General features: G+C 47.5%; 1 protein-coding gene across 4 annotated transcripts in view; it reads right to left on the bottom strand.

Annotated features, from left to right (window-relative positions):
* ITCH (itchy E3 ubiquitin protein ligase) overlaps positions 1-14,454 on the bottom strand; it is a 2,968,415-nt gene that overhangs the window by 1,282,522 nt on the left and 1,671,439 nt on the right. For all 4 annotated transcript variants that reach the window (XM_069652264.1, XM_069652266.1, XM_069652265.1 and 1 more), the window contains exon 13: positions 6,301-6,429. In XM_069652264.1, the coding sequence (XP_069508365.1) occupies positions 6,301-6,429 (129 nt within the window). The remainder of the gene's footprint in view (positions 1-6,300; positions 6,430-14,454) is intronic.

Here is a 14,454-nt window from a genome sequence, read left to right as displayed (position 1 = left end):
GATTCCGAAAATTCGAATCTGCATTCCACTCCTGTGAACATATAGTCTATTCTGGTGTATACCCTATGTAGTGCTGAGTAATGAGAATACCCCCTCATTTCCGCATGCTCAGCCTTCCACAGGTCTTGCAGTCTAAAGTGTTCCACTAGCGATTTCAGTACCTTTGCAGGGGGGGGGGGGGGGGGGGGGGTTGTCGATTGTGCTTGCTATCAGACCCATCTATAACTGGTTCCATCGTACGTACAGTTGAAGTCCCCTCCCCAAATCAAGGTGCCGCTCCTGTATGGGCATAATCTCGTGTATAGCAATTTGAAAAAGACTGGCATCGTGGTTTGGGGCGTAGGTGTTGACAACACAAACCTCCTGGTTTTCTAATAGCCCATGTACCATGACCATCCTACCCTCATTGTCAGTTTTCACTGTCAGCACCTTGAACGGTGTGTTGGGGGCTATCCAGATAAGGACCCCCCTTCAATATGTCGAGTATGTCGATCCCATAAGCATCCTCCCTTTCCCCATGCCCTTCCCAGGTTCTTCTGTTTCTGCCCATCTAAGTGTGTTTCCTGTAACAGCGCTATCCCAACCTTATTTCTCCAGATATGCATGCTCACTGTCTTGCGTTTCACATAATTAATACCTCTGACATTCGAAATCGTAATTCTAATCTTATTTGCCATCATGTATAGTGTCTAGGGTGCTAGTGAGGCCTCCAGCCGGTGGCCAACCTTATGAGTTTGATGGAGTCTGCAAGTAATATTAGCAGGCTCCCCATTATTGTCCTGCCCCCCCCTCCCTCCCATCACACACATAACCCACTGCAAACCTAACTCGTCCCGCTATGCCTTGCATGCTGGCACAATCCTGTTTCCACTCCATTCAACCTGGTCAAAGGACTAGTTTCCTGGTGCCCCACGGGCGGGCCCTATACAGTGGCCCTCCACTACCTAAGAGGGGGGTATAGGGTCTGCATTAGCGGTCCCTCTACCGGGCTTCCGCGATGCTCCGTCGTGCTCCCCCGATTAAACTTATCATATCTAGCTATAACATCAAATTGTAATAGCACAGTCACAGCACAGTCACGTCACGGATAGAGGCGGGGAATATGAATGTTTTGATAAAGTCTGTTTCAGGGGCGGGGGATTTGATTTAGTGCCGCAAAAGCAGGTGAGCCAGGGCGATGCGGCAAGTGATAGGATTATCAGAAAATGGCGGCTGATTTCGAGTGCGTTAATGGACGAAAAGTCGGGTAAGGTCCATAGGAAAGTTTTCTACGATCTACCGAGTTATGCTTAAAAACACATGGCCGAACCGTAGGGACAATAAAAAAAAAGTCCCGGAACTCTCCTTTAAGTGGTATAGTTGTGCTCTGCATCATTTCTGACCCACTCAGTGCATTTGTTCACGAGGCCGACACACTCAACTTTTATCAGCATTGTCCGGCGCCTTTGTTCAGGCTCAACTGTGTCCTGTCCATCCATTCATGCGTTTCCTCTGGAGATTCAAAGAAGAGGGACTTGCCATTATGGATCAATTTTGATCTCGCTGGGTATATCAGCATATACTTCAGTCCCGCTTTCCGTAGTCTGGTTTTCGTGATGATGAACCGTGCTCTCCGCCTCTGGACTTGAAACGTGTAGTCAGGGTATTTGTAGTCTGTATTTACTGAGTTTTATATATAGCGCTTTTAACAAAAGCGCTTTATTGAGAATATGCGATACACAAAATAAGCAATGTAGAACAATGTTCAGATTCAGTCCGTAACAAAGTCCAATTTGCAGAGAACAATTTACAGAGAACCATTAAAACACTTTTTTACTAAACTAAACCCTTTACCATTGAACAAAATACAATCAATCTTTTTTTTTTCGATGCATTTTTTTCAATTGTATGGTGTGTAGATGCTTTGTATTCGATGCAATGACCGGATTTCAGTCTCATTCGCAGAGAGAGTGGACAAATGAGTGAGAGGGGGAAGGGAGTTGGTGCAGGTTTCGAAGAAAAGTGAAGAATTGAAATCACGTAGGTCACGTCGGGAGAAGGAAGTGATGGGAGGGGGGGATAGGAGGGGGAAGTAGAGGGGGAAAGCGAGACAGAGTAAGGAATGGTCTGAGAAATAATTAGGGAGGTCAGATACAGAGGAAGCCGTGAATGTAGAAACAAAGATTAGATCAAGAGTGGAGCCGGAATTATGAGTGGACGGGAGATGGGTAAGGAGGTACGAGTCAAGTATTAAGAGGAAGGGGGATGTTAGGTGAGTGGAGGAGAGATGAAGATTAAAGTCACCAAGCACGATGAGCGGTGTGGGACTAGGTGAGATGTGACCTAGGAGGTGGTCAATGTCCTCACAGAAGGACCCTAGTGGGCCAGGTGGACGGTAGATGATGAGAAAGGAAATAGCATGTGGTGAGGTGAAGATTTTTTACATTTATTCAAAAGAGGAATAGTCTGGCAGAGGTACAGGACAGGTAACAGATCGGTAATTTGGATGATATAGTAGTCCAATGCTGCAACCATGTCCGGTGGCTCGGGGAATGTGGGCGAATGAAGAAAAGGAGGAGATAAGTGAAGCAGGAACTGTGGAGTTGTGTGGAGGAATCCATGTTTCAGTGACACAGAGAAAGTGAAGATGTAGTTGTAGGAATAAGTCTAAAACAGCAGCGTTCTTATTGCATAGAGACCTAGCGTTCCATAAGGCAAGGTCAATGATTTTAGAAGTGTCAACAAGCTGGGGGTAGATGAGGTTGGTATTGTGACTTGAAGCGTTAGGTCGACAGACTGAAAGGAGTTTGGAGGGAGATGGACTGTTGAGTATGGAGACGGTCATGGTGAGTATGCACAGTAACTTGATGGAAGGGCAGGCGGTGGGACGGTATGCCCAGGAGGATGACGGAAGGAGCAGACTGAAGGGAAACGGCATGCCTGTGAGTCCTTTAGGCGCGGAACCGCTGCGGCAGCAGCAGACAGCTACGACACACTTTGCCTCACTTTGGCGCGGCTTCGCATGGAGGCGGTTCTTTCAAGCTGCAGCGAGGCAGGTGGGCATGGCCTAAAAGTGTCAGGCGTTGCCAGGCAATGTGAAGCTGCTACTAGTGACAGGCCGGCAGAGGGATCCCCGGTGTGGGGGCCTTGATGGAATGGCCCAGGGCATTTAGGGAGTAGCTGGAATAACTCCCCAGCTGCAGGTAGGTCGCTCACACTTGTTCCCCCTTCACCGCTGCTACACTGCTAGCAGGGTACACTGCTATCTTTGAAGACTCTCTTTGAATCGTCCCCCCTGCTCAGGAGAAAGCCAGTATCTTTTCACAATCCTTATAGTTGAGCACGTTAGCTATCACTGGCCTTGGTGGAGTGTCTGGGGGAGGCCTTCTGATGAGGGAGCGATGCACTCTTTCTATTGTAAATCCTTGAGAGAGTTCTCCTGCCCCAATTTGCTGCAGCAGTAGGTTTTCCAAATAGGCAGTGCGGTCCGCTCCCTCAATTCCTTCTGGCAGGCCGATGATGCGTATGTTGTTGTTGCAGGCTCGTCCTTCCGCTTCCTCGGCTCTATCCTCTAGTAACTTCACTTTTTGTATGAATACATCTACATCTTTCGTCGTCTGTGCCTCAACTTCTGTGTTCTCTTTTACTTGCTCCTCCAGCTTACTTGTGCGTTCCGCTATTATGCGGACATCCTGGTGCAGCAGAGCCACATTGATTGCCAAAGCATCTATCTTGCCCTCCAACGTGGCCTGTAGTACCGCGATTGCCTCCAAAATCTGCCTGTTTCCCGGTTCTGAGTTGTCCGGGGTCTGCGGCTGCTCCTTCATTTTGTTGTCGTCTTTTTTGCATCGTGGTGTTTGGCCCGAGGCGAACGTTTCCAGTGTGGTTTGCTTATTTTTTGCTTTACCCCCTTTAGTCGTCATTCTGCTCCTGGGGTCTGTAGGGTTCTCACGCTTACAGAGCTCTGTGGAATTTATTCTCTGAAGGATCTCCGGGAGATCCAGACAGACTCAATGTCTGTCCCAATTAATGCTTGACGTCTTACCCTGGGTAAGTACCACAACACTGTCTCCCCATAAGTAGTCCTTTCTTGGGTGGACATTCAATGCAGGGCTGGCCACGCACATGCCGGGTTGCGTTTCTTTCCAGGCGCCACCACTTCCTCACCACTCCGGTGATTTGAATATGCGTGTCGGCACTCAGCGCTCCAACTTGCCTGCCAGCGCCGAGCTCCAAGGATGGATGTCCTTCACACTGAAGGTGCCTCTGTATCTCAGGGTGCTGCGTTATGTCTATTCAGGGCCCCCACTCTTCCATCAACTCCTTATCCTCTACAGTCGGTCACAATCTGCCATGCACACTTCTCATGCCGGCCCGCCGTAGTGTACAGCAGTCTGCTGCTTGTGTCCGCACAACCACTCTTCACCGCTGGTAACCGTTGTTCCAGGGCGCACCTTTGAGGTGTGTATGTTCGGTTCTGGTCCCGCTCGCACTGCAGCAGGTCCCAGCACAGTGGACCATTTCGGATCGGGTTCCGCAATGGTGCCTCTTCACAGGGTGCGCTTCCTTTGTTCGTTCCGGAGCCGGCCAGTACTCTGCACACGCTTCCGCAAGCCACTACCAAGACCTCGCCTCTACCGCCTTCGTGCTGGTTTCACACACTCCGGGGATACAGCTATCAGAATGTCACCGTCTCCTTTGTGGGCCTTTCACTGCCCCATAGCGCTCCACCCCCTCCTCAGCGCTCACTCCTTCTCCCTCCGGCAGTCCCCATTTTCAGAGCTTCACACCGGCACTGCTCTCTCACGGTGGTTCACCAGGAACACAGCACGCACTTCCCTCGTCGGTGCACCCGGAGCTGCCCTCTTGCTTTAGGCATCCGTTTGTTCTTTTGGGAACAATGTAAGCAAATTTAAATGCATATTACCAGCTAATCATTTCTCGGATCCCGGGAGCTCTCAGAGCCTGCGTCCGCCTCACATGGCTGTAAATCACGCCCCCGATAGGGCAAATAGTTAATCCCTGTCAAGCTATATTAACTGGGCCAGGTTTGAATGAGGAAGACATGTATGTCAAGCCAGGTTTTGAAAAGCATGCCGACCAGGCAGTTTAGATTGGCACTATTGAGAATATGCATAAGTATGCCCCTCTTACCCATTTACAGAAAGAGCACAACAAATTGGGGATTACAGAAACTTATCTATTGCGCTGTCCGAACAGGTATGTGAGAAACACACACGTGTTTTAGGTTTAAAATCCTACCGACCCTGGAAATTATGGCCCGAAGAGGGATTCTACTAAAGTTTCCATTGCAGGCATTGTGGTGTTCAGTCAGAAGTTGAGATATGGAACCACCTGCTCTTGCATTGTCCTACACTTTATTTTCTTTAAATGTTGCACTTGGGACAGTTTGTGTACTGCCCTAATGTTATTGATAATGAAGTTGTGTGGGAAATGTTAATAAGCCTTCGCAATACAAAGATTACACAGGCAGTGTGGGTTTTATTAATTGTCTTGACGTTTTGAATGATGGACGAACTAATTTAGTTTTAAGGAATTGAAAATAATGTTTACATAAAATGTGGAGGGTTTTATTAATTGTCTTTGCGTTCATATACAATTCGTTTGAGGCGTGAATTAAATTGGCTCTTAAGGAACTGAAATGTTTGTATGCATTGGACTGATGAACTATTTGATTCAGGTTTTAGTGAGCTGAAATGTAATGATGGTTTTTGAATATGGGTTACCACACTGCGTTATGAGGACTGATGTGTCTGAAGAACTGTTTTGCAAGCAAAGGAATTTTTTAGGTATAGGGATTTGTCATGCGATTTTGTGTTTTATGCCCTTTTCTGTTCCCATTTCTTTTATTTTTCGTTTTGAGATTTGATACATTGTAAAGGTTGAATATTCGATTCAACCATACACAATAACAAAACAAAATAAGGGTGTAACATCAGAACTATGGGTACTACGGCATCTATAGGAGGGAGTCGGAGCAAACCGGAGAAGCATCAGAAGCCAGTTCATTGGTGGTTTCAGGTGGTGGTGATGTTGTGCGAGATGGAGGGGACTCAAAACAATGCAAATTATAAATATGTAATTGTTTCCAATTAGAAAACGGAGCAGGAACAGATTTTACAAATGGCATCAGAACAACACTGCTCGGTTTTAATATTGCATATTCGTGCAGTTGGTTAATGCTTCTCCATCTGATCATCAAAACGCAGGTATCAGATGTAACGTTTGTTCAAACTACAAAAAATGCAAACTAGGGCGTATGCATAGACAATCACGTAATATGGTCAAATCAAAACTTACAAAGCAGATTTGCCAGTGCGGGGATCAATGTAGGTTGTAGTTTTGCGATTGTGATCCACAAAATATGGGATACCATCAACTGTAAATCTCATTTCCCATCCTTCAGGTAGCGGTTTCTCATTCAAATGCCTGGAATTAAGCACAGGAACTTAAAGGGCAGAAAAATAAAAACATGCTATATTTCGAGAAGCATGGAGAGGACATGCAGCAAACAAATCACTCAACAGTAAAAATATACATTGTTTACTGGAAGAGAGACTAACTGGCAACACCCCGTCCATATTTAGAAACAGACTGAGCATTATATTCATGACAGAATTGATCTAGTGCTCAAAATAAAAATAAACATAAAATTGCTTTACATTAGCCTCCAGGGGCCATATTACAGAACGCTCGCAAAAGAGCGAGTGCACATTTCAATGGCATTTGGGTCGAGGCAGAAATTGCCCTAGTGCAATCGTCTATTATTTCAATTCTTTTCGCACCAGGGCCATTTTTGTTCCAATGCAACTACTTTGTAAAACTGCAGTGCATAGTGACGTGTGCAAGAAAAGACCTATGTAGGTGTGTGTAGGTATGTGAGTAAACATGCAACTGTGCATGCCGGTATGCGCACCTGGCATGCAGGTCTCCGAGTATGCATGCAAGTATGTACGTCGCATGCACAGATGTGTGTGCATGTATGCCATTGCATAGGGCATGCACATGTGCGCAAATGCAGGGGTTTACATGCACTGGGTCAAAAGAAAACACAGCATGATTTTAAAAGGATGAATTCTTGTCAGGACATGTAATGGGATAGAACCGCATATGTCCATGTGTTTCTTTCATTAAGAAAAAGGCTGGTGCACTCTCTGAATGTCCTAAGCATAAGACAGAGAAGGGATAACAGACTGTGCATATGGGTATTCCCGCCTAGCAGGGATAATGGTCTCTCTGCTTCTGAATTCTGTTCCAGTTACAGGGTTGTAGCCTTGAATGCCCAGGCATAAATTAGTTTTCAAAAATTGATTAGCAGAGTTTTCTAATTAAAATGTCAAACAAATGTATGTGATTATCAATGTTGTACTAATATTTGTAATGTTATTAGAGGTTATTTGTACCAAGGTATAGAATGATCAACAATACAGTATTTCAATGTACCTCTAATGTAAGACCTTAGTAAATTGAGTGTCTGTGCAATGTACAGGTTAGCTGCATGAATGGAGAAAAACAGATATGTTAAAAAGTCTCCGAAAACAGTTTTCAGTGCAAGGCTCTGTGCAGTTGGTGTTGCACAGAGAAGTGTCCTGTATACTTGCCCTATCATTTTCCGTGCAAGGAGACGTTCAGAGGTTTTACAAATCAAAAAGTTTACAATGTTACAGGAAAGTCATAGCTAGAGACCAAGTGCGTAGTATGTTGTTGCAGCAGGCAGGATAATTGTCAACTTCAGGTAGACAGGATGGCCCTCACCCGTCATTGATATCAACTGTTTTCAATATAGCGTTAAATACAACTTTTGTGGGAGGGCAGGGCTGGTAAAATCCTGAGCCAGGTAGGTCCAAGTGCAGCATTCCAGCCGTGTGCATCCACAAAGTGGTATTTATCGTTATTAGCACTCCAAGCCACCATTTGGGGTGCAGATACTTTTTTTGTTTATTTGTAAACGAATCAGGCTTTGCGCAATTCATGCATCCCTTAAAAAGAAATTACACATTTGAGCGATTGAACATAACCATTTTCAGAAACCGTGGGTTGGCCTGAATGGGTGCCGGGACATGAATAGGGAAGCCCTGGTAGTCTGAGGCAGTCCAGTGGGGACTCGAACTAGGGCACCACCTCCAATGACAAGGTGATGGCTAGGCAGAGGTGCAGCGGGCAGTTATGTAGTGCAGGTGGCTTTTTACTGATTCAGCTTGCTTTCCTGGCCTTCTAATTGGCCAGCTCTCTCCCTCAGGTGCTAATATATAATGTAATCATAATTGCAGAGCAAAGTGAGCTCTGGATAACTAGTGTATGGTATTACAGTATGTCTGCAGGTGTACAGACTGGATGGAACTACTGATCACTACTTTGCGTAAACATATAGTCAGCTTTGAGTATGCATTACGTAAGAAGAAAGACTATGAGGAGTGGATGGTATAGCAGGCAGAGAATGGGAAAATTAGGTGGAAAGTTGTAGTTTGCAGGAATCTCACTTTCAGGGTAGGAGGTCAGTTATGAAGCAACAGTGTGATCAGAAGGAATGTCACAGAGTTTGGAATCACGTCATGGGTTGGGCACCAGCAGATCACAGGCCTAGGTTTTCCACCAAAAGCATTTGGCCAGCTGATTATATACATTTTCAAAAGTGTTCACTCATCAATATGATGGACCTTACCCTATAACATGAAATACAGATAACATTGATATTTAGATACACTAACCTACAGTATACTGAAATAAATTGAGACAATGAGTTGTCCAGTAAAAATACTGTAATGTAACAACTGGTGTCCGGTTAAAGGATCGAATACAAAAGGATCGAATGCAAAAGGTGAGAGTCAATAGGTTCGAAAACAAAAAAAATGTAAAAAATAAATACATTTTTCGAACCTTTTGTTTTCGGTCCTTTTGATTTGACCCTTTTGTCATTCGATCCTTTTGATTCGATACTTTGACTTATAACCGTAACAACTTACATGTTTGGAATTGCAGGACTTAAAAAAATTAACTTGACACAAATTGATCTTTGCCAAACAGAATATAGTAAGCTTAATAAAAGTATCTCAATTACTTCTGCTTTGCAATGACCTGAAACGGCACTTTTAAGAGTGGAGTAGATTATTACTGTAGGACTTGCTCTCCACTAACCCCTTTAAACTTGCAGTGAACAGAGAATAGAGGGTTGGGAAAGCCCTGAGGGCAAGAGAAGTATGCAGGGGGAGCTGTGTTTTTTATTGAACAAGGTAATTTATATCTCCAGCTCTGCCACACAAGTGTCAATGTAATTAGCAGTTCAACAGAATTATGCAATCCGTAGAATAAATGGAAAAGAAAAAAACAAATGGGAGGTTTGATGGAATTTTGGCTGTACGGAAATTTCGTACAGCCGAAGATTTCCAGCAAGTCTCCCATTCGGTGCCATTACAGTGAACAATGGGAGCAGGTGTGTCCCCTGCACCCTTGTTCACTGTAATGGCTTTGGGGATTGCAGGGTGTCCCCCACTTCCTGAGAAATAAAGTTTGGGAAAAAAAAGGACCACCCTGCAGCGCCAGTTCCTGATCACAGAAGGGATATCTGAAATGACTGCAGAGTGAAAAACCTAAAGTTATTTTCGAACAAATAACTTGTTTTTTTTCCCCCTCTGTCATTTCGGAATCGACTTAAGCATGGTAAACACAGCATTATATAGCAAATTGCTATGCGATACTGCTTATTTTATGCCTTGAATACTCCTTGAAAGAGGTATACAGCGCACAGCAGTATCTGCTTGATATAGGTCTGCAGGTAGTGTCTACTTGGTCATCATTCCCAATGACGAGGTGTTGCTGGCCATTCATAAAATGAAGTCTGCAGCCCCCTCTGATCCGGTCCCGTTGACTGTCCTTAAGGACATTCTGCCGGGCATGATCTCTCTGGTCACACAAGCAGTCAATATGTCCCGTCAGTCAGGATGTCTTCCACAAAAACTAAAAAACAGGCCATTGTGTTCCGTTCCGGGAGAGGTACTGAGAGTGTCTTGGTATCTGTGGTGGATGATCTGACCAGGTTGGCTGATGCAAGAGGGGAGGGGGCCCCGATATTGCTCGATCTGTCAGCGGCCTTCGACACTGTTGACCACGCTATACTCCTGTCCCACATGGTCACAGCTGGCATCTCGGGCCCTGCCTTGGCATGTTTCACCTCTTTTTTGACTGACAGGGGCCAATCACTGTCTTTGCCTCCTTTTCTCTCATCTTCCAATTTGCTATCCTGTGGAGTCCCCCAGGGCTCTGCCTTGGTCCATTTAAATCAAGCCCGAGTCGGGGGGTCGTCTCGGCTGTAAAAGTGCCTACGGGCCGTGAGGGGCTGGATGAGTGACAACTGGCTCAAACTCAACAGGGACAAAGACTGAGGTTCTGGTGGTGGGTGTATCTTCGACTTTGGGTGCATGGTCTCCATCTTTCGGCCTTGATTCACTGAGTGTTTTCCCTACTCCAGTGACGTTTGTGAAAAATCTTGGTATCAATTTCTCTTCTTCTCTTTCTATCGGTCATCAGTTGAGTGCAGTATGCAAGACAGGACAATTCTTGTTGAAGGTCCTTCGTAAGGTTCTGCCTTTTTAGCCTGTGCACCTGCATCCTGCTTTAGTTTCCTCACTTGTCACCAGCCGCTTAGATTATTGCAATGCTCTGCATCTAGCCCAGCCCACTGGTTTGGTCCATCGTCTTCAGCTGGTACAGAATCTTGCGACTAGGGTGGTTACGGCCACTCCCTATGGCTCCCACATCAATCCGGTCTTGAGATCTCTTCGCTGGCTGGCAGTGAAAAGAACAAGTTACTCTCTTACCTGGTAACGTTCTTTCGATGGGATGGTCCGACGAAGTATTCCATATCTATGACATGTAATCACCACAGCTCTGCTGCTTCGGAAAATCTTCGGCGTCTGCGTCCTGCGTCGATACGCCGCCCTCGAGGACCTCCTCCGACGGCCGACGTCACTGGATGTTATAAGTAGGATGCACGACGCCCATAGCCTCAGTTGTAGTTTTTTTCCCAGAACGTGTGGCACCAGTCCGACACACAAAGCCTTGCGGAAACGTAAGCTGCAATCGCATAAGAAATTCTGTAGCGGGGAAGGCAGGGAGGGAGCGATATGGAATACGTCTTCGGACCGTCCCATCGAAAGAACGTTACCAGGTAAGAGAGTAACTTGTTCTTCGAGGGGATTGGGACCTCCGACGTATTCCATATCTATGACAGACTCCCAAAGCAGTACCAATGCAAGGAGGTGGAAAAAGAATTTAGAAAACAGAAATTTAGAATGCCCAATCGAATTGCAGAGTAAAGGACCGCCTTGCCAAAGGCCAGATCCTGCCCACGGATGGAATCGAGGGAGTAGTGACGTACAAAAGTATGTACCGAAGCACAGATGTTACGAATAGGAACACCCCTCTGTAGGGCAGTAGAGGCAGCCATACCCCTGGTAGAATGGGCCCGCAAGCCGACCGGTGGGTCCTTACCCGCCAAGCGGTAACACTCCGAGATAGCCAAAATAATCCAGCGAGACAAAGTCTGCTTCGTCACAGCTTGTCCCAAACGCTTTCCAGCGTAACCAATTAAGACTTGATCGTCCACTCTGACCCGGGACATACGTGAAATATAAAAGCTTACAAGCCTATGGAGCCTCTCCTCTTCCTTACCAGGATGTGGAGGAGGATAAAAACGCCGGAAGAACAACCTTCTGGCCTAAAAGAAATTCCGACACCACCTTCGGAAGAAAAGAAGGACGAACTCTAAGGACAACCCTGTCCTTATGAAACACAGTGAAGGGTGGCTTAACTGAAAGTGCCTGTAACTCACTCACTCTGCGAGCGGAAGTGACCGCAACCAAAAATACAGTTTTAAGAGTTAACAGTCTCAAAAGGCATGAATGCAAAGGCTCAAACGGAGCACCCATCAGAAACCTGAAAACAAGGTTCAAATCCCAACCGGGCACCTGGAAAGGTGACGGAGGGAACACATTAGTGAACCCTTTCAGAAATTGAGAAATTAAAGGAATTTTAAAATAGGAACAGTCTTCAAACGAGCGCTTAAACTTAAATATAGACAGCGCTGCCATGTAACCTTTAACGGTACCCACTTGCAAGCCCCTGTGGGCCAAAGAAATAAGAAAACACAGAACCATGGGAATGTCACATGCAAAAGGATGCACATTCTTAACCCTGCACCAGTCGCAGAACTTACGCCAACGGTACAGGGACTTTGTTGCAGGCCGTCTGGCCGAGAGAAATACCTCCATCACGTCTTCAGGGAGGTCCCAATCCTTATACCTCAACCTTTCAGAAACCAAGCGTGAAAGTTGAGGGATCTGACCTCTGGATGGAGAACCTGACCCTCCTCCCGTGAGAGCAGATCGTCTCGGTAGGGAAGACGACGTGGAGGGCAGATGGACAAGTCGAGAAGGTCCGGGTACCACGTCCTCCGAGCCCACGCCGGAGCAATGAGGATCATCCGGGAACCGAACTTCCGTAACCTCCACAGCACTTGCGGGATGACGGGGACTGGAGGAAACGCGTACAGCAGCGGGAATTACCACTCCACCACGAACGCGTCTCCCAAGGCTCTTTTTGGAGGAAATTCCCGCGAGCAGAACCTCTCGCACTTCCGGTTGACACTGGAGGCGAAGAGATCCACTTGAGGGGTCCCCCAAAGGGCGAAGATCTCCAGGAGAATATCCTGAGCCAACTCCCACTCGCGAGAGATCGTGCTCTGCCTGCTCAGAGCGTCACATTTTCGTCTCCGGCCAGATGAACTGCTGAGATCGAAACTTCCTGCTGGATGGCCCAGAACTCTAGCTGCATCGCCTCCCTGAACAGAGGAAGTGACCCTGCCCCCCCCCCCCCTTTTGTTGAGGCAGTGCATGGCCACTGTTGTCCGTCAGGATCAGGACATTCTTTCCTCGCACAGTCGGCAGAAAAGCCTTCAGGGCTAGCCTGACGGCCCTCAGCTCCAACAGATTGATATTGAGTCTGGACTCCGACAGAGACCAACGACCGCTGACTGTCAGCTCGTTGGCATGAGCTCCCCATCCCGTGAGGGATGCGTCCATCACGATCATCACCTCCGGCCAGGGAAGCCAAAATGGAGCCCCCTTCATCAAGTTGCCTTCGACGGCCCACCACAGAAGGTCCTGGGCAACCGAGGGCGGCACCTGAACCGCGTCCGACATCCTGCCGGAGGCCTGCGACCATTGCATCTTGAGTTCCCACTGCAAAGATCACATCCGCAGGCGAGCCTTTGGCACCAGAAGAATGCAGGATGCCATGAGGCCGAGCAACCTCAAGAACTCGAACGCTGGGAGCGTCTGGGCATGCTGAAACTTGTGCACCATCTGTTGAATGTGAAGAGCCCTCACCTGGGGAGGAAAACACTGCCCCAGGGAAGTGTCGAGCACTGCTCCGATGTACTGGAGCCGCTGTGTTGGCGTCAAATGGGACTTCTTTAAATTGAGGGAGAAGCCCAGCCTGTGAAGGGAGTGGCAGGTGACGGACAGATGATCCAGGACTTGCTCGGGAGAGCTCCCCCTGATCAACCAATCGTCCAGGTAGGGGTAGACGTGAATCCCCCCTTGCCTGAGATGAGCTGCCACCACCACCATGAGCTTGGTGAAAACCCTCGGGGCAGAGGTCAATCCGAACGGCAGGACCCGAAACTGAAAGTGCGAGTCGACAACCGCAAACCTCAGGTACTTCTTGTGCTTGGGATGGATCGGCACATGGAAGTAAGCATCCTTGAGGTCAAGAGACACCAACCAGTCCTGAAGCTGAAGGGCCTGGAGGACTTGAGAGAGAGTAACCATCTTGAACTTGTCCTTCCTGAGGAGTTTGTTCAAACCGCGCAAGTCCATGATGGGTCTCAAACCCCTGTCTTTCTTTGAAATCAAAAAATAAGGGGAATACCATCCCTTGTTCCTCTCCGCTACAGGCACCAGTTCTATGGCGCCTTTCTCTAGCAGGGCTTGAATTTCCTGCGCAAGGAGCGGATCCGGACTCTGCAAAGAGAGGTTCCCCGGTGGATTGTCGTGAGGCCTCTGCCGAAAGAGAAGACAGTAGCCGTGGGTTATGATCTCCAGAACCCACACATCTGAAGTAATGGCATGCCACTCTACAAGATGCTGCGCCAGCCTTCCCCCAACCGGCGAACCATGGGACATGGCCGCATGACTGAGTGGTAGCGGCTGCGGCGTTACCTGGGGGCAAAGAGGCAACTGCCCGAGCGGCCTTGGCACCACGGGTACCCTGTCGTCTACCTCTGGTACCCCTGCGCTGGCCTCTTTGACTGCCAGCTCCTCTCGCTTTACTGAAGGACGAGTAATAGCGAAAGGAACCACCCCTCCATTGCTGTCCCCTAGGACAAAAAGGCGGAGGTTGGCGAACTGCAGCGTCCAACGACTTCGCTGCAGCTTTTGAGGTCTGCAACCTCTCAAG

The sequence above is a fragment of the Ambystoma mexicanum genome, chromosome 3p (assembly GCF_040938575.1).
Source record: "Ambystoma mexicanum isolate Mex_15411 chromosome 3p, UKY_AmexF1_1, whole genome shotgun sequence".
NCBI classification, from domain to species: domain Eukaryota; kingdom Metazoa; phylum Chordata; class Amphibia; order Caudata; family Ambystomatidae; genus Ambystoma; species Ambystoma mexicanum.
This window is presented reverse-complemented; position numbering and strand designations above follow the sequence as displayed.